The 19,833-nt window shown below is 32.5% G+C and overlaps 2 protein-coding genes across 2 annotated transcripts; one reads left to right on the forward strand and one right to left on the reverse strand.

The window, feature by feature from the left end:
- Nucleotides 1-79: 79 nt before the first annotated feature.
- LOC129911544 (probable ATP-dependent RNA helicase DHX34) lies at nt 80-10,651 on the reverse strand. Its single transcript, XM_055989373.1, has 17 exons — nt 9,936-10,651; nt 4,584-4,750; nt 4,165-4,519; nt 3,961-4,109; nt 3,555-3,662; nt 3,387-3,500; nt 3,125-3,322; nt 2,873-3,067; nt 2,670-2,809; nt 2,231-2,513; nt 2,056-2,172; nt 1,809-1,987; nt 1,516-1,748; nt 1,319-1,458; nt 549-679; nt 354-475; nt 80-284 (listed from the first exon to the last, which is right to left on the reverse strand). The coding sequence occupies exons 1-17, from the start codon at nt 10,525-10,527 to the stop codon at nt 109-111; spliced, it is 3,399 nt and encodes a 1,132-aa protein (XP_055845348.1). The 5' UTR covers nt 10,528-10,651; the 3' UTR covers nt 80-108.
- A 3,024-nt stretch (nt 10,652-13,675) lies between these two features.
- On the forward strand, nt 13,676-19,663 carry LOC129911547 (N-glycosylase/DNA lyase). Its single transcript, XM_055989376.1, has 5 exons — nt 13,676-13,906; nt 13,967-14,290; nt 18,873-18,990; nt 19,055-19,420; nt 19,483-19,663. The coding sequence occupies exons 1-5, from the start codon at nt 13,773-13,775 to the stop codon at nt 19,582-19,584; spliced, it is 1,044 nt and encodes a 347-aa protein (XP_055845351.1). The 5' UTR covers nt 13,676-13,772; the 3' UTR covers nt 19,585-19,663.
- The last annotated feature ends 170 nt before the right edge of the window (nt 19,664-19,833 follow it).

A 19,833-nucleotide genomic window follows, 5' to 3' on the forward strand; every position in this document is an offset into this window, starting at 1 on the left:
ATCCTTCGATTCACGTGAATCGAATAGCAGAATAGGGCTGTATCTCAATTTGCTGCTCTCAAGAAAATAGACACATTCCTTTCCATTAAACTTTTATACATACATTTATTATTTTTTACAACTTCTTTTGTGTCTTAGTATGTCTATAGCAGATAAATATAGCGTTTTATTACAATACGAACAACTATAACCAGATTGTCCACTTTTTGTTTCTCTTTTCTGATCATCAACACTTTTTCTTTTTTCCTCCAATTTTCTGCTCTCAGATTTCTGTTTCTTGCATCCTAAATAAAAAAAACAAAACAAACCATGACAAACATAAATGACAAGAAGCATAAAACGTTTCAACTTACTCGCTTTGTGAATTAATTTATGAATACCATCCATTTGTATCTCTTCATTACAGAGACTACATTCCCAGTTGTGATCATTCATTTCGGCATCCATTGCAATTGTCCATTGGACTTCTCTTAAGCTGAAAATTAAAAATTAATTATTAAATCTAAATAGAAATCATTAAATTAAATAATGAAAGTAGTTTTTCTTACCAGCCGTATACGACATTTTCCGTGACATTCATTCCTCCTTTTTCCGTATTGAGCACAGCTGTAAAATCTTCCAAAAAAGGATTTGGATTTAGGTTCTCGGGCTCCGTCAATTGTTGCTCAGTATAAAGATTCTAAAGAAGTGTATGTGTTTTAATTTTAGAATCAATATTTTTTTTTACTTTTCCGTAAACATTACGTGTAGGGATATTATACGCTATAGCTATTGGTCTCAATTAGTAAATTTACATATACATTTTATAATTAGTGAGTATAGATAACATGTTTTTGAAATCTTTTTCTAATCGTATGCGGTTTATTAAGACCAACTACTTAAATTTTTTTGTTACAGTTGTACTTAATTTTGTATCAACTTTCAAAGTTAAAATTTGAATGTTCACTATGGCGTATTTGTAATATTTTTTAAACACAATTTTGCTGGTTTCATGTTTGCTAAATGGAGCATTGTGAAATATTTTCTCATCATAAACATCATTTTGCGGTCATTTGCCAGACTGTTGATGAACGCAAAGTACTCGATATTTAATTCAGCTAATTTATTTTGTATACTACCTAAAGATAGTTCTTAAAAAAAGTGAGTAAAGAGCATACGACCTACTGTCTTTATCTCGTTTACTGATCATGTAAAAATGAGATTTTGTGTTGTGCAAATAACAACTATTTTTCAACACAACTCAGTTTTGATATGAACTGGCCATCTAATAGCATTTTCTTTCATTAAACAATAACTCTATCATCATTTTGAAACTCACCTTTGCATCAGCTGGAAGAAGTCTTTTCACAGTATAAGCTACGCTTGCGCTCATAAAATTTACCATGTCTTCCCAAAGTTCCATTTGATCTTCTCTTGTGCTTTTCTTACTCGAATCCGTTTCTAATGGATTAGCTAAATCTAAATTACATACAAAAAAAAGTAATAATATTTTTATTTTCTTTCTCAAAAACTAACCATTTAATTTTTCGTTCAACATCTTTGACCATTTGCTTCGCAGTTTAATTGCACGTTTTAATAGTTCCCTACCAGTTTCTGGAATTGGAAAATCTAAACAAATCCACGAATCACATACGACACGAGTTACAGATGCATTTGTATCAATTGAAAACGAGAAGAGTAACATAGTTTGTGCAGCTGGCATTCTTATTGAATTCATTAAATATGGTTTTGCTGTTTCTAAAAGATTTCTAAAGAAAAACTACTAAAAACTGATTGTTCTTTTTTCAATGTACAAAGATCAAACTTACTGATAGCAAAGAACTTGATGTGCTGTACTTAAGGACTGCTTCGGTGTGTAATAGTTTGGCTTATCTAAGATGTCACTGTCGTTAAGTTTTAATATTTCAAAATTTTTCGAAAATTGCGAATTCGGATGAATGGATAAAAACGGCTTAAGAAATGTGTGAAAGAATTGTTGACCAGCACTCTTAAATATAAAAACAAATAAGGATATTATTTGTGTACTTAGTACAATAAATAAAAATCCAATCCAACCTTGCAATAATTGAAATCATCTGCAACAGCAATTTGTGGATAGAAGCCACTTACTATAATTAATTTTAATAAAATAACGTCTCTATGCCTGCGAACATCTGAGGACGACAGCAAGACCTTAAAACATAAAAAGCAACGAAATTAATGGTTAATTATAATTATTGAGTTGTCTTACCTCCATTTTATTAGAATCATGAGTCAGCCTGAAATCAACATCACGAATATCATCTGTGTTCTCACCGAAATCTTCTTCGTCGTCATGATTTCTTTTGAGTATTTTTCGTTTTTTTGGTTCTTGATATTTTTGCTTTCGTTTGATTGCTCTTAACATTCGAACTTCACCATGTCGACGCGATCGATCTGCACTGGACAATGATTCAGCAGTCTTAGATGGTAGTAGGTTACTTGTTTCGAGAATATTTTGAAATTGATTTCTTAATTTGGCTATTTCGTAAAATCTAAAATTAAATAATAAAAATAAAATTGTTTGATTTTTTTGTTTTTTTCAGAAGTGATTGTTGTAAAATACTCGTCAAAGTCAGTTTTTACTAGAGAAACCTTTTCCCTTTCGCAGAGCGTTTTTCTGAAAAAAAGTATTTTTATACAAGCTTTACCTCTGTTCTTCCAATCCCATTTTAAAACACCATTTCCTAGTGTTTTCCGACGTATCCGATTTCAAATGAAGCCACTCCTGATATGCATTTAACAAAGTAAATATATCACCTTGATCCGATTCAAGCTCTTCGCGTTCTTTCTAATAAATTAAATGCAATTTCAATATTTTTAAAACAAATTATATAAAATGCTTTCTACGTACGGCACATTTTGTATCATTATATGCTCGATTAGTAAAAGGATTTTGTACACTAAATGCTGCGGCTAGAGTTAGTATCTTTTCAACATCAGTAAAAACACAACCCATCAAAAGCATCTTGCCAATAGTTATTTCAACTGGTAAATTAGAAAGAGCACGTCCAAGAGGTGTGATTTTTTCATCCACAGCTAAGGCATTCTAAAGAACAAAGATATTAGGTATAAGTTGAAGACAAAGAAACCATGAATAACTTACATGCTGTTTAAGACCCAAAATTGTTTGTTCGAGATTTTCCTCAGCTGGAGCCTCGATAAATGGAAAAATTCTTACATTTGGTAATCCCATTGAGATCATTTGAAGCAAAATAGTTTCCAAAGGAACTCTGTATATTTCTGGCGTTGGATAGGATTCTAAAGATTCAAATTGCTTCTCCGAAAATATCCTATAGCAAACCTTGAAATATACACACATTTTAGATTATTAATAAGTAAGCTAATTGTTTTATGTGTTAATTTACCCCAGGACCTGTTCGACCAGCACGTCCTTTTCGTTGCTCTGCTGATGATTTTGATACCCAAAATTCTTTAAGCCTTTGTCCTTTACTGGATGTGTCATAGCTCATTTCTTTAACCTAAGATGGTATAGTTAAGGGTATTTATATACTTTGTTTTTTGGTTGGACTTACTTTTCCTGAATCAACAACAAATCGTATTCCGTCAACAGTAAGAGAAGTTTCAGCTATATTCGTTGAAACAATACATTTTCTCATACCTTCTGGTGCATAGTCAAAAACCTTTAAATATGATATTATTGCATAAGAGAATTGACTAAAAGTTCAAATGTCAAATTATTGTACAATGAATTTGAGCAGATTAATTAATTAATAGCCGGTTTTTTGTTTTTTGTTTGAGGAGGAGGCAGACTACTCAGGAGCACACAACATACAGGAGCATTATACATAGCTAGTACAATCTTACTACATATTCTAATCTACTTGATAAGAAGAGCATGTGTATATGGCAGTAGTTGATCAACGAATTACCTAGTTTTGAGTAGTCTATCACCTCTAAAGAAACACGGCTATTAAGTACCTTATCTTGATCAGCTAAAGCTAGTCCACTATGAAGTGGCAAAATAATCCAATGATTATTTTTCTCCGAGTATTCTTTGGCTGCATCACAGACTGTTGTTATTTCATTAACACCGCTTACAAATATAAGAACATCACCACGTTCACTTACTGAAACAATTTTATGTTGATTCATAAATACGAAAAAGATTTGAAAAAAACTAACATGGATATTTTTGATCAATTATATTCAAAACCTGAATAAATGGAGCCGGATCAAGACGCACCGAAGTACTTCGTTGACCACTTCGTTTCAAATCCAGCATTGGCGGGGGTAAGTAGATTGTTTTTATTGGATATAATCGACCAGGTACTTCTATCAGTTGAGCACCTTCATCTTGGAAATAATTTTTAAAGAGCTCCACATTTATAGTAGCTGACATAAGAACTAATTTCATATTGCTCTTTGCTCGCAGCAAGCACTTTGTGACGCCCAGCAGAAAATCACCAAAAAGATTTCTTTCGTGAATTTCATCCAATATCAAAACATCATATTGATCGAGATTTGAATCGACAGCTAGCTGAAAAGTATTAAGAATTTTTTTAATTTAAAAGATAAAATTGAAGAAAAAGCTTAGAAAATACCTGACGAAGTAGCAGTCCTTCAGTTATAAAAACAATATTTGTATTAGATGTTTTACTTTTTTCAAATCGAATTTGAAAACCAACTTTCGTTCCATAGTCATCTAACATTTCATGTGCAACACGTTTGGAAAGTGAGACACATGCTAGTCGTCTGGGCTGTGTGCAAGCTAAAATTGAAATATCAAGAATAATTTATTTAAACAATAGTTTTGTATGGAGAAATTCAAATGCATTTCTTAAGTGCATCACTACCTTATGATATGATAATACAAGAATAAGTTTCATTTTCTTTTTTTCTGCTAAATTATCACTTTATGCTCTTCTTATGAGTATGTAGGAATATCGATGAGTACATGGGTTCGAATATTCAAATAGGAAGCTGTTCTATTGCAGCTGTTGGAGAGATAAATATAGAAACAGAATGCGATAGCACGTAGGAGTACGTAAAATGTACTAGAACCTCAATTAGCGACCTTTGATCTGTAAAGGATATATTGAAACCGATTTGGGGCAACCGCATTAACAAATTTCTAAAACGACAACACCAAATTCATAGTACTGATGATTGTGTATTTTTTCAACAAAAAATGCCAAATGAGCTGAAGGAATATATTTTGAAGTTTTTAAGGCTGGATTAAATGGCATACCTAAAAACCTGGACTCGATGGAAAACTAAAACTGAAGAAAAAAATTTTTTCGCATTTTTCACTGATGATGAAATCAAAAAAATAGTCTGCTCAAATTGATGTAAAAGAATTGAACTCCAAGAAATCGACGACATTTCGTTATCTCCCTTTTTTTGGCGGACATCAACAAATTTTAATTTAAAAAATGTTAAATCGTCACGTGAGTTTTTATTTGTCCTACAGAGCATTTTTTCCCAAAAATGAGTTAAAGATGTCATCTTATATTTTCGACCACGCAATCAGAATCGTCCTATTTTAAATTTTTAGGTTTGGTTTTTCATGTGTATGTAACTTAGAGTTACCGCAACTCCCATAGAAAAATTTTTTTGTCGAATTACTAATATTAAAAATTGTTATCAATTTAAATTTTCAGTACTTACCTCAAAAAGAGCTGAAGTGCAAACTCGATTTAAAATGAAACTTTCTATGTTATAGAAAGGTATCTAATCGAAATGCTTCTCGTATAATATATAATAATTTTATCAACAATAGTAGCACAGAGTAAAATTGACTAAAAAAAAAACCAAAAGGGCACCCATTGGGGGTTGAACCTGCTATGTTTTTTTATAGAAAAAAAAAAAAAAAAATAAAATGGAGTTGTAAAATACATATTTGTTGCTTTTTTTATGAAGTTTAAGCTTCACGAGTCGTTTCGTTGGTAGTTCAATAATTTTATTTAAATAAACTCGCGCTTTTTGCTAATTTTACTTTGTATATAAAATAAATTAACTTAAAATAAAATGTGAGTATTAATTCTGTTGCGTTTTTGTTTTAATATTAAAAGAAGTTTTAACAATTTTAAGTGTTTTCAGCCGATTGAAAATAGGCACAAGTTTTCTCAAAGCACCTCCAAATCTTTTTCCCGGAAACCCGCATTTTAAAAAAGACTTTAAAAAAGTGCAATCACTTGAAGTCGTAAATGACATGGCAGAAAGAGGAGTCAAATTAATAACCAACTTTAATAACCTTTTAACTAAAGATGAGGAACAAAAACAATATGTACTTCAAGTAGTCAGTGAGTGCCGAAAATTGTATTGTGATGCTTCCAAAACTACTTTAAGTAAATCTCTTGACACATTTTTTTTTAGTAATTACTTAATTAGATATGTATTAGAAATGTAATGGGGACGTTTCACGAGTCGATTTTTGCCGTGCGGCGAAGCTTTTCGACTCGTGTGAACGTAATTCGCAGGCGACTAAAGTGACAATCCTTATAGAAAAATCCTAGTCGAACGACATATCGTGCAGCTAAAATCGACTCGTGAAAAGTGGGCATAACACGATATTAAGTATTTTGCTTTTTTTTTAGAAATCTGTTAAATGTTTCGTTTTTTTGTTAACAGTTAAAACCGTTAAAAAAAAAGTTTCATTTTAAATCGAGTTTGCACTTCAGCTCTTTTTGAGGTAAGTACTGAAAATTTAAATTGATGACAATATTTTTGTTTTAGTAAAACTAAACAAATTAAGCATCTGAGTTATGTGTTACAACACTACCTTTAATTTAATATATAAAAAGTGAAAATAACCCCATCTGTTTTGGAGCTAGAGCTAATTTTCTGCGAAAAACAGTGAAAAAAAAAACAGTCGGCACCATTTAGACTTATCCAATCGAGCTGAAATTTTGGCTATCTAAAAATCTGCAAAGGCGGAACATATGGGGTTCCCCCGACCAAATTTCGAAAATCGATTTCTTGCGGTCACTCTAATGTAACTGTATGGACAGGTGTCCTATGTCCATTTTACTACTTTTTTTAAACTCAATTAAATCAATATTAGTTCAGTCAATGGGAAAAATTTGAAAAAAATTTGTGACGTCAGCAAAATTTGGATGCAGGGGCCCTATTTTGTAAAACGAATATCGTTGAAATTACTTCGTTATCGTTGAAATGCGATTGTGTTCAACGAGAATCGTTAGAATTTTACGATACTCGTTAGTCCTTACGACTGTCATTTACCTATCGTTTGACTTTCGTTCTCGTTTGCCTTGCTAAGAAAAAAAAAAAAAAAAAAAATTGCCAAACTTCGAAGTCAATTTTATTTCCACTGATTGCAATGAAATAACAAATATATAAACATACTCAAATATTAAAACGAAGAAGCAATTTTTTTACTATTATTAAAGCACCACAACACAACAAAACTATAAAACAAACAATTGATCTCAATCTTCATGTCCAATTAACAATGGCAGAGATAAAGTTCTCTGAAAGATGATTTTCTTCTTTAAACTTGTAAAATAAATAGTGGAAATCACAAAATATGTCCATAAAGTCAATTTTATTAAGTTTTTGAATAGAAAACATTATTAAATAGCACAAGAAAAGTAAAAGAAAATTTTTTTGCCACTGAAGATTTTGTTTATCTACTTATTTTTTGACAGCTTTTCATCGGCGTGAAGTTGGTAGGCTTGAAAAAAAAATTGTTTTTTCATTTTTATCTGGCAATATTTTCAACCATGCATTATCGTTGTACTAAATCGCTCTATGTTGTGAATATCGTTGTCCTGGGTATCGTTGTTTTGCCTTTCGTTTCGTAATACAAAATAGGGCCCCAGTATCGAAGAGGAATTTATCCTGAGTATAAATCTCAGTTTGCATATTGATTGGTCTTGTGGGGCGTCCGCCATTGTGAAAAACGCTTTAGTCTCAATATCTTTATAACGACTGATCGGACAAAACATTTGCAAGGGCTTCTAAGATTGGAAATATAATTAACTTTCTTTTTGTAGTGCATCATTTTTCTCTAGGAGTTATACTTTTAGAGTAAGAAAACCGCAAAGTATCTCATTTACAGTTATTTCCCACTTAAATCTAAGGGTTGTTTATAATATTTAAAATATCAAAAAATACACTAATTGCGGTACTGTTACTCTGAAAGTATAACTCCTAGAGAAAAAAAAAAAGTACCATTAGAAAGATAATTATATTTACAACCTAAAAAAATCTTGCAAATTCTCTGTCCGACCAGTCGTTCTCGAGATATTGAGACTAACGCGTTTTTCAAAATGGCGGACGCCCAACAATCAATACGCAAACTGAGATATATGTATACCCAGGATAAACCCCTCTTCAATACTGCATTAAAATTTTGCTGACGTCACAACTTTTTTCGGATCCCCTGCATTTGACTCCTCATTGCTGAACTGTATTGAAAAACCATAACATGCATATTAGTGTGGGTCAAAAAAATTCTTTGTTTTTGATTTGGTACTCCGACAAATCGATTTCTAGGCACCTCTAGAATATACACACCAAAAATCAGCTCTTAATATTAATGGGAAGGTCCTCCGCTTTGCAATTTTCCATTTTTAAATCAAGCTTCTATTAAAAAAAAATTATTTTTTTAAAAATCGACTTTTTAGCTAATTTTTTTACTTATTCTTGTAGGAAATTGAACGCTCTACAAAAAAGGTCTTGTATACATATATGTATGTTTTGTGTGACCAATTTTTTACTGAATATTTGTAGATTTATATTTGGTATTGCGGGCTGTTTTGGTCAATTGATTTTAAATGCAAATAAAAAACTTTATTCCATCTTTTACCCAACGTTTCGTCGCTACTCACGACTTCTTCAGGGGTTTTTTTTTAAGATATGTTGTTTTTGTTGTTGTTGTATTTGTATTTTACATTGTTTTTTTGTTTTGTTTTTAAATCTTATTTTTATTTCGTTTGAAAAAGAAAAATGAAAGAAAAATATTTAAACTATTTAATAAATTAACATTAAAAACAAGAGACTAATAAATTAAAAAGACAAACATAAATTATCACAGTGTAGTTCAGGTACTTATTTTATTGCTAATGTTTAAAAATATTTATATACATTGAAAAATTGATTTCTTTTTTTTGCTATGAGATGGTATACTTAGTTTTATAGAAAACGCAATATTTAAAAAAAAATAGTATGGAGTTATGCCGTTTTTCGAAAAAATAGATTTTATTTTTAAATTGTTTTTTTTTTTTTCTGACTGTATGGAAAAAGTGCCGTTTTGCACGTTATTCAAAGACAAAAATAAAAATATTACATTATTTTAAGTCAATTTTATTTGTTTAATAACGAAAAAGATGCCGTTTTCTTCGAAAAACCCAAAACTAATCCTATCTACGATAACGGCTAACTAAAGAAATGTCATTAATGTATACAAAATGACAAGGAAACTAACAGCGGCACTTTTTCATAACGTGGGAACTAGAAGAAAAGCGCTGATTACACAGAAAAATTGCGTTTTTTTTTTAATTAGTTCTGTGTTCTAAACTCAAAAATGACAAATTTCGACTTATGAAACTTTGCCTTGAAAGCGACGATAAGTCCTAATAGAACTGTGTTGACGTGGACTCTCTTTCTAACACCAAATCTCATCCAATTTTAAAATTGTGCATGAAGGAGCAATTCCTAAATGACCTACAATTTTTCTCCCAACGAATTAGCAGAGATACACTTTCTAATGACAATGATACTCTTCGAGGCTTTGTCAATTCCTCGCAAGATGCAGTACTCCTAAAAAAAAATATTTTGAAAGCTGGGATTTGAACCCAGACCTCTGACGTCATAGTCCATCGCAGTTTTTTTACTTTAGTTTATTTAATACACAGAATTTACAGTCCAACATTTGTTCTAATTCAATACTATGGAAAAAACTGATAAGGTTTGCCAGGAAGAGTACTTACCTATATTCTTAAATCCAAATTCAAAAAGAAATTGTGGAATTTGTGTTGATTTTCCACAACCCGTATCTCCAGCCACAATAAGAACTTGACTACTTTTCAAGGTTTCTTGTATTTGTTGTTTAAATTTAGCTATTGGCAAATTTCTCTGAGACTTTCTTAATTTTTTGATTTTATTGAATTTTTCTTTTTGCTTGAAATCCAAATAAATGTATACAACTTCAACAAATTGTTGTATTTTCAATTTACTTAGTTCTTTTGTGTGTTCCACGTAGCGACCCATTGAACATTTCTCCGTATCATAGGAGAGTTCAAGTGGAGAGAAGTTACGCTTGTGAAAATGTTTGTATTTATTTTCGTCGACTTGATTTGATAATGATAGTGGTTCAGGTAATATAGGTTGACCAGCATTTCGGAGCATACTTTCGTATTTATTTACGAATTTCCAAAAATCTCTAATGTCTTCAACAATAAGTTCATGATTTGTTGGCGATGTTAGGATGCTTTCGAAAGCTGATTTGTGGTCACAGAAAGAGAAGTCTACTAGATTTGTTTGTTCATCTTGATGATGATGATGATGCTTTTTACGAGACATTGTTTTTTTTTTAAACAATGTTATAAGTAGGGATAAGTTTAATAATGTTTTTTTTTTATAGTTTAAATCTTATTATTTAAAAAATATTATTTTTGTTTACTTTTCTGTTGAAATAGTTATTTGAGCACTTAAACAATTTTGACATTTTGTTACGTGATCAGCTGTTATTTGAAGTTTTATTCGTATCTACGCCTGCGTTACGTTTTACTACATTCAGCACAGAATGAGTGGATTCAACGCGAAAATTTATAATTTTTGTTGTGGGTGATTTTTTTTTGTTCAATTGCTCTTAAGCTGGGTCCATACTAGGTTGATCAACACGTTCAACATTATGTACGTTCCAAATCAACATACTGAACAGTTTAACAATTCTAAATTATTCTAAATGATGCATATAGGACATATTTGAGCCTACACATCAATTGATCCTGTTTGGAAGGGTTTAACTGTTCATTATGTAGGTTGAATGTTGAACAAGTGGATCAACGTAGTGTGGACCCATCTTTGAGCTGCGTCCTCCATACTATGTCGATCAACAATAATTTTTAACTTTTAAATACGTTTCTTTTTAACATTCTATAGCTGCGTTTTGTATGACCAATTATCCATATAGATCATGATTTCAAAATCATACTATGTTTCCACCCACCCTAAATCTGAGATTAGCGAAGTAGATTTAAACCTTAACTACATTGGCTCAAAAAGTGAAAAAGTACAAAAGTGAAAATTTTCAAACGCATTTTTGTATAGTTTTTCGGCCCTCAAAATTAAAACAAATGATGCAGAAAGCTTATTTTGTGGTCTAATAAACAATTTGTATACTCTTTTTCACAAAACAATTGCGCTAGCCAGAAAAAAAATATTTTCACTTTTGTACTTTTTCAAAAAGTGGTGTATGTAGTTAAGCCTTAAGATTAAATCTTGAAGTGTGTTATAAATTTTAATTCAGTTTCGATTGTCAAAAAACAAAAAAAATTAGGCATGTTCCCTTCATTATTAGAGAGCATAGAATCATTCAGCCAAGTAGATTAAAGGCTTGGCCACACCGGAGGGTACGCGGTAGAGGCACAGGTAACGGTACGGGTATTTGTATGGAAAAAATTCCAAACTGACACATCAACGTTCGGGTGTGGAATTTTTTTAATACAAATATCGTTGCCGCTACCCGTACCGCTACCGCGTACCCTCCGGTGTGGCCAAGCCTTAAAGGCTTGGCCACACCGGAGGGTATGCTGTAGAGGTACGGGTAGCGGTAACGATATTTGTATGAAAAAAATTCCACATCTGAACGTTGATATGTCAGTTTGGAATTTTTTTCATACAAGTACCGTTACCTCTACCCGTACCGCTACCGCATACCCTCCGGTGTGGCCAAGCCTTAAAGGCTTGGCCACACCGAAGGGTACATGTGGTAGCGGTACTGGTAATTGTATGAAAAAAATTCCACATCTGAACGTTGATGTGTCAGTTTGGAATTTTTTTCTTCGGTGTGGCCAAGCCTTAAGGCTTGGCCACACCGGAGGGTATGCGGTAGCGGTACGGGTAGAGGTAACGGTACTTGTATGAAAAAAATTCCAAACTGACATATCAACGTTCAGATGTGGAATTTTTTTCATACAAATATCGTTACCGCTACCCGTACCTCTACCGCATACCCTCCGGTGTGGCCAAGCCTTTAAGAGGAGATTTATTTCAAATCTACTTTTTTGGATATTTAAATTTGTATGGTAAATCTCAGGATTTAGAAGTAGATTTAGCTCTAAATCTCGAAAAAGTGGATTTAGGTGTAGGTGGAAACATAGTAGGGGTATTCACGATCTGGTGCAACAGGCCTAGTAAAAGTGTAAAATTTTATTTTTTTACAATAGATCGTGAACGCACCTCTTCTTATCTATAGTAAATATTGAATGGAATCCATGATATGATTTATATCAGCTTCACTCTTTTTTTGTACGGAGTTGTCTTTCCACCGATGCTTCTTCTTTTTTTTTCAATTTTTTTATAATTTCATTCTTTGTTGTGTTCGGGTTAATTTATTTTCACAAATTACATCAAATAAAAAAGAATAAGAATAAAAAAGATAAATTGTTCATCATTGACGACACGCGACGGCGAGCTGCCATCTGTCAAAAAAAATTTACACCATTGTATTTTTATTTTGCAATAGGGTTAGGGTATAGCAAAAGTGCAAGACCATTGTAAAATTTCAATTCATATATTTTGTTGTTGTAGTGTTGTAAGATTTTACACTTTTGCAATGATACAAGACCAGTTGCATCGGATCGTGAATACCCCTAGTATAAAACGATCTGGATCAAATTCGAAACAGATTTCTATATTCATCTCTTTCCCTTCTAACAATTTTGCTTATATAATGCTTTACAGAAGCAACAGTTGCATCTGTAAAGCTTTATAGAACCAAAATTGTTTGTCGGGTTTTTTCTCATATTTTTGCATACTACAACTCGTGTTCTATCTCTTATTTTTCTCCATCTGTTGACCAGAATTTTCACAAAACAATTGTGCTAGCCAGAAAAAAAATATTTTCACTTTTGTACTTTTTCAAAAAGTGGTGTAAGGCTTAACTACATTGGCTCAAAAAGTGAAAAAGTACAAAAGTGAAAATTTTCAAACACATTTTTGTATAGTTTTTCGGGATGGAAAATTAAAACAAATGATGCAGAAAGCTTATTTTTTGGTCTAAAAAACAATTTGTATTCTTTTTCTTACAAAAAAATTGCTCTAGCCAGAAAAAAAAATAATTTCACTTTTGTATTTTTTCAAAAAGTGGCCTGGTACGCTGCTCGCGCTAAATTTTAGCCAAGATAAAATTCCCATACAAGTTATCGATAATTTGTATGGGATCCATTTTAGCTGAGATAAAATTTTTCGATAATTTGTATGGGAGCTAAAATTTAGCGCGAGCAGCGTACCAGGCTTTAAGCGATACAAAACCATTTGCATCGAATCGTGAATACCCCTAATTTGTAATCGCTACGTGTAGCTGAAATCTGATTCCTTGAATGCTGAATGCTGCCTTTTACTTTCAGCTTTGAATGCGACCACCATGTGTTTTTTTTCTTGTTTTCTCTTGTCAGCACACTTTTGCTTGAAACATATTTCAAAATTACAAACAAAAATAAAACGGTCTTGCAATATTGTTTATTCCGTCTTCGTTAAATGTTCTTGTTTTGTTAACAAAATAAGCTTTTTAAATAATAATGCATAATCTGCATTATCTCTGAATGTTATTGAAACTGTATCGAATAAATTTTTTATCAAATTACCCCAAAATGTCCACTTGTGTTAAAGGAAAACTTTCATATCCAAAAGATCAACTTAATTTGGATCTCACACTTTTAGGTGGTCAAAGTTTCCGGTAAAATCATGAATTTTTCTCATCCTTTTTATCAATTAGATTTTAAATCATTTCATTTAGATGGGAAAAACATACAAATGATAAAAAAGAAGAAAAATGGCAAGGTGTAGCTTTTGAATGTTTCTGGGAACTACATCAAACACCTTCAACAATAAAGTACAAAGTTTTCTCCAATAAAAAGCATCCTGATGAATACTTTACAAAATTACTCGAAAAATATTTAAGATTGGATTTCGATTTGAGTGGCAATTGTGAGAAATGGAAGAGAGCTCATAGACATTTTGCAGAAACATCACAAGCACTCAAAGCAGTTCGGGTGTTGGATCAAGAACCGCTCGAGACAATTCTTTCGTTTATATGCAGCCAAAACAATCACATTAAAAGGTAAGATTTTTCATCCTAATATTACTTTTAATGTACGGTAAACTTGAGGGTAATAGGTATCTATTTGACATTTCAATAAAGTAAAATCAAATCTAGTCCTTTTAGTCCATGAAAAGCTTAATATAAAAGAACTAACGGAGTATTTGTCCTCAAATTGCGCACATCAAGTTGGTGGGTTGTTTTCTTGGCTGATTAACAAGAGTTAAACACGTTTTTCTTTGCCAGCTTGTAGCTGGCATGTTGTGTAGCCTGCCCAGATCTGGCATATCCTCCCTAGCTAAAATCGAAGGCGGTTTTTTGTGTACGCGACACATTAAGCTGCCAAAAGCTTTCTTAATTTGTGGCTTTCCAGCAGTTAAATCAGCAAGATATAAATACTGATCCAATCCAAAGAGTTTTCATCCGGCTTCGTCAAAGTCCATCATATCATATAGCTGGATTGTGATGATAAGCGTCTTATGTGTCCCTATATTAGGGTGGTCCAATTTTTTGGTTTTTACATTTCCGTTGTTCCCCACTCAAAAATTGGTTGCATATGTGTTTTGTATTACACACGTGAAATTTCAGCTTTTTAGGTGAAGTGTAAGTGGGCGCTCAACAGGCTCAAAGTTTTTGCTCAGATGCTGGTATAGCTGGGTCCTCATGCTTATTAATTAACTCTTGTTTTGATTTATCAAGTGAATTAAGTTACGATGTGGTAAAGTTTTTCATAAAAAACCAATAGTTAAGTGATATTTTCACAGATAATAATTTTTGTTCATTTAAATTCGTCTGTAAGTATTTTTTGCTTAAAGTTATCAAAACAGTATTAATCAATGAAATACGAGCTAGTGACTCAAAACCAAAGAAACATGAAAATCATTTACTTGGTTGTCGGGAACATGCGTGCTTATCATGTTTAATCCAAATTGCAACCTCAAGCCAAGTCCTAATACGACATAATCAGATATTAAGGGTAAGGTAAGGGTAACAAAGTCTAATATTCCAAAGCTGATGAGCGCCCTCTTCCTTTTAGTTTTGAAGGCTAAAACTTTCAGCATATGTTGGTATTGATGTCTGTAGCAAAATAATGGGTGGGGAACTAATGAATTATATGGTTTATTTTTTTGCATTATATATCGAGGACCACACTACACCTATATGGGCACTTAAGTTGCTTGAGAGGGCTTTGCTGGTCAATTGCCTTCTCAAAGGAAAAAAGCAGCGATTGGCAAGATTAAAGCCTTAACTGCATTCCCCACTTTTTGCAAAAGTACAAAAGTGAAATATTTTTGCTTTTTAGACCAAGATAAGCTTTCTGTATAATTTTTGTCTTTTTAATTTCTTAGCCCAAACAACTATACAAAAATGTTCACTTGCACTTTTTCACTTTTTGAGCCAATGGAGTTAAGACTTTAGCGCTGGTGTTGTTGTTTGTATTAAAAAGGGAGCCTAGATAGACCAAGTCTTTAACAACCTCAAAGTTATGATTGTGAATAGTCACGTATTGTCTAAAACTTTGGTGTTGAGGTTCCTTTTTTGACGACAGCATATACTTGTTTTGCCCTCATTGACCTTTAAGACGCGCCGCGCTGTGTTCTTTTGATTATGTCAATATCGTTGGCAGTCTTTTGAAAGATGGTGCCCTTTGTGTTGACTTTAGAGTTCTGTATTATTCTTTCAAGGATGATGTTAATTAGGTCGCATGACAGCGCGCCGCCTTGTCTTAAACGTTTTTTGACATCAAAGGTATCGATAAGTTCTCTGCCGACCATAACCTAGCAGTGTGTTCTTTCTCCAACGTCATTCTGCATAGGCGGATGAGTTTCGCAGAGATGCTAAAACTAGACATGGCTCTATACAACTCGTCTCAATAGATACTGTCATTCGCTGCCTTGATATCGATGCACAAGTGATGGGTATTGATTTGATGTTCATGGGTTTTTTCCTAGATATGCAGTTATATTAATATTTGGTCGATAGTGGACTTTCTTGGTCCACAATCATAAGAATCTGTCAGATTGATTGACAAAGGGCTTTACAAAGACAATACGGCAAAGAATATCTTATGGGCGATGTTGAGGAGACTGATCCCTCGGAAGCTAACGCAATTAAGAGAATCTCCTTTCTTAAAGACTGGGCAAACAATGCTGAGGTTGCCTTCTACGGACATGCTTTTCTCCCACCAAATTCGGCGGATGAATTGGTGCATACTCAAAACCAAATCATCGCTGAAACTTTAAATAGTTCGACAGTAAGACCGTCAGCTCCACTTAAGTCTAAATATGACTTCTTTCAACTCGACCGGGTCGGGTGCAAAGAATTTAATGTTACAGAACACCAGCCACAACCTTTTATAACTATTTATTCAAGCAAAATGTTTCAGTAATTTGTTTACTGATAAGTGGAACAGTTAATTACTGGAATGACTGTTTTTGACTTGCATGTTGCGAACAAATGATTTAATTAAGATCACCCTGATTTAGATCATGATATTTCCGACTCAAACGGAGTTTTTCACAAATGAGATTTGACATAGGACTCCGAAATTCTTCCATATTTAAAAAATCATGTGTATATGTTAAACTTAAGTAGATTTTTTCACACTTTGTTAGAAATAATTTTGTAAAACGATTATCGTTGAAACTACTTCGTTCTTGTTCAAATGCGATTAGGTACTACGATAATCGTTTGATTTCAACGATACTCGTTAATGCTTACGATTGTCTTTTACCTATCGTTTTACTTTCGATCTCGTTTGCCAAACTTCGAATTCAATTTTATTTCCATTGATTGAAATGAACATAAAATATATAAACATACTCAAATATTAAAACGAAGAAGCAAATTTCTCATTACTATTAAAGCACCACAACACAACAAAACGATAAAACAAACTATTGATCTCAATCTTCATGGCCTATTGGCAATGGCAGAGATAAAGTTCTCAGAAAGATGATTTTCTTATTTAAACTCATAAAATAAACAGTCTAATTCACAAATTATGTCCATAACTTTAATTTTACTATGTTTTTGAATAGAAAATATTAATTACACTGGTCGGCAAAAAAAAAAACAAAAAAAGTCGGGAGCAAGAACTCTGTAAGGTGATTTTAATAAACTTGAGTATGCTGAATTTAAAACAGTTTATAGATTTTTTCCATCATGTCTGGTTTTTGAGCTCTGCTCATCACAATTTCATCACTATTAAGTCCCAAAAACTAATTTTAAATGAAATGTTTTTTGATATTTGATCTAAAAATATTATTTTTTTGTAAAATTTTGCTATTTTTTCAACCATATCAGGAGTCGAAAACTGAAATTTACTTCAAATCTGCTTCAAAAACCATAAGTTACCTTAACCACCAAGATTTTGAGATATCATACCTTTCTATACCAAATATCTTTTAGAAAAAAATAATTTTGAAAATAAAAATAAACGTATTTAAGACGATAAAATATGGCTTTTGAATATTGCATATATGTAGTTTTGCGAAAGAAAAATTTAACGGTGATGAAATTCAACTTCAAAAGTACCACAAAAACGCGTTTTTGACCTGTTATTATTTAAATATTTCGAAAACTTGACGTGCCAGTGAAATTTTGACTTCAGATTCGGAATCAGCACACAAAAGTCCTTGGTTTGGTTCAAGCTCCATTTTCGTTGCCGACCAGTGTTATTAGCCCAAGAAAAGTAAACGAATTTTGTTCACACTGAAGATTTTATTTGTCTACTTATTTTTTGACACCTTTACATAGGCGTGAAGTTGGTACATGGATTCGTTATCATTGTACTAAATCGCTCTATGTCGTGACTATCGTTGTCCTGTATCGTTTTTTTGCCTTTCGTTTCGTAATATGAAATAGAGCCCCAGCTAAAGAAATCCTCAAAGGGCTAAAATTTTTTTTTTTACCCCTGTATTTTCTCGTTTTGGTCGCCCTGTGATACCCAACATAAGAGTAAAGGTACTTCTTATTAAACCTAGGCTATGTCTAGAGTTTCTCTGTACTTGGTGTTAGTGGTAGTCCTGCAAAAGAAAGACGGGGTCTTATGCTAAAAACATGTTATGGTGCCATGTAAATCCGAAACCCAGCTTGGTTTGCACTACTCACAAAGTCCAAAGAGTCCTGTTTTCTGCTTCTTTTAATTTTTCTGTTGAGTTTGATTTTTGTTTTGTTTTAATCTTGATTTTCCTCAACATCGAGATCATAACAGAGCCTAGAAAAGGAAAAAAAAGAAGATAGCCACCAATCTTTCAATCCTTCAAGTCAAGAGGTTGATTTAACAGCTCCATATATGTACATGTTTACGAATAATGTGCACTGATGGCAACTTATTATTGCACTTTACAAAACAAAAATCTTCAGTGTAGTGAATATATTCCTATGTTAAGTAATTTTTTTTTAATTTTCTCCTTTGCGACCTGAGGACTTCTTCTTCCTTCTGAGAGAAAGGAGCGCATTTGCTTGATATACAAACATCTTAGTCCCTTACTTGAATTAGCCACTACGTCCAGACTTACCCCATGAAAGATAAACCGCGCGTAGTATTTAACAAGTGTTTTAATATACAGCCTTTAAAAACAAAAAAAAAAACTTTCAGAATATCAACAATGGTGCAATGGTTGTGTTCAAAATATGGCAGTAAAATATGTTCATATGAAGGCGTCGACTATTTCTCGTTTCCCAGTTTAAGCTCATTGTGTGATCATCAAAATGAGGTTTGTTATTTTTTCCTTGTTTATATAAAATACATACTAGGTATTGTATTGTAAATATTTTCAGCTTGAATCTGCTCTCAGAGAAGCAAAATTTGGCTATCGAGCTAAATTCATTGCAGGAAGTGTTAAAAAAATTAACGAATCTGGTGGTAATGATTGGTTTCAAAAGCTAAGAAGCTTATCATTCAAAGAAGCTCGGGTGGAGTTAGTAACCCTACCTGGAATCGGATTTAAAGTTGCCGATTGTATATGTTTGATGGCTTTAAATCATTTGGAATCCGTACCAATTGATACACATATCTACAAAATTGCTCAAGCTTCATATTTACCACGTTTAAGTGGCATTAAATCAGTTACACCGAAAATATACGAAGAAGTTGCTGAGCACTTTCGAAAGATTTATGGAGATTATGCTGGTTGGGCTCAAGCGGTAAAATGATATTTTAAATTATTTTAAATGTATTTGTATTTCATAATTTGCTAATATTTCAGGTTTTATTCTGTTCCGGTCTTCAAAGGTTTCAAGAAACAAAAGGGAAATTTGTAGACAAAACAAATGTTTGTGTGCCTGCTAAGAAACAAAAGAAAAAGTAATGCATACATGATAATCTAGTTTTACAGGTCTAATTCGTAATTTTAGTATTAAAATAAACAAGGAAAATATATTTAAAAAGAGAAACACAGCGAACACGTTTTATAACTTCAAAGAATCTAGATTTAAGGAAAGATGGGAACGTGAATATGGTAGACAGTTAGCCATGGCGGTTCAAAGAGCACCAGGTCTGAAAACCAAATTAGTTTTCGCTATCACCGTTTTGATAGCTTGTGCTTTTGTGGTAACTC

The sequence above is a fragment of the Episyrphus balteatus genome, chromosome 2 (assembly GCF_945859705.1).
Source record: "Episyrphus balteatus chromosome 2, idEpiBalt1.1, whole genome shotgun sequence".
Lineage (NCBI taxonomy): Eukaryota > Metazoa > Arthropoda > Insecta > Diptera > Syrphidae > Episyrphus > Episyrphus balteatus.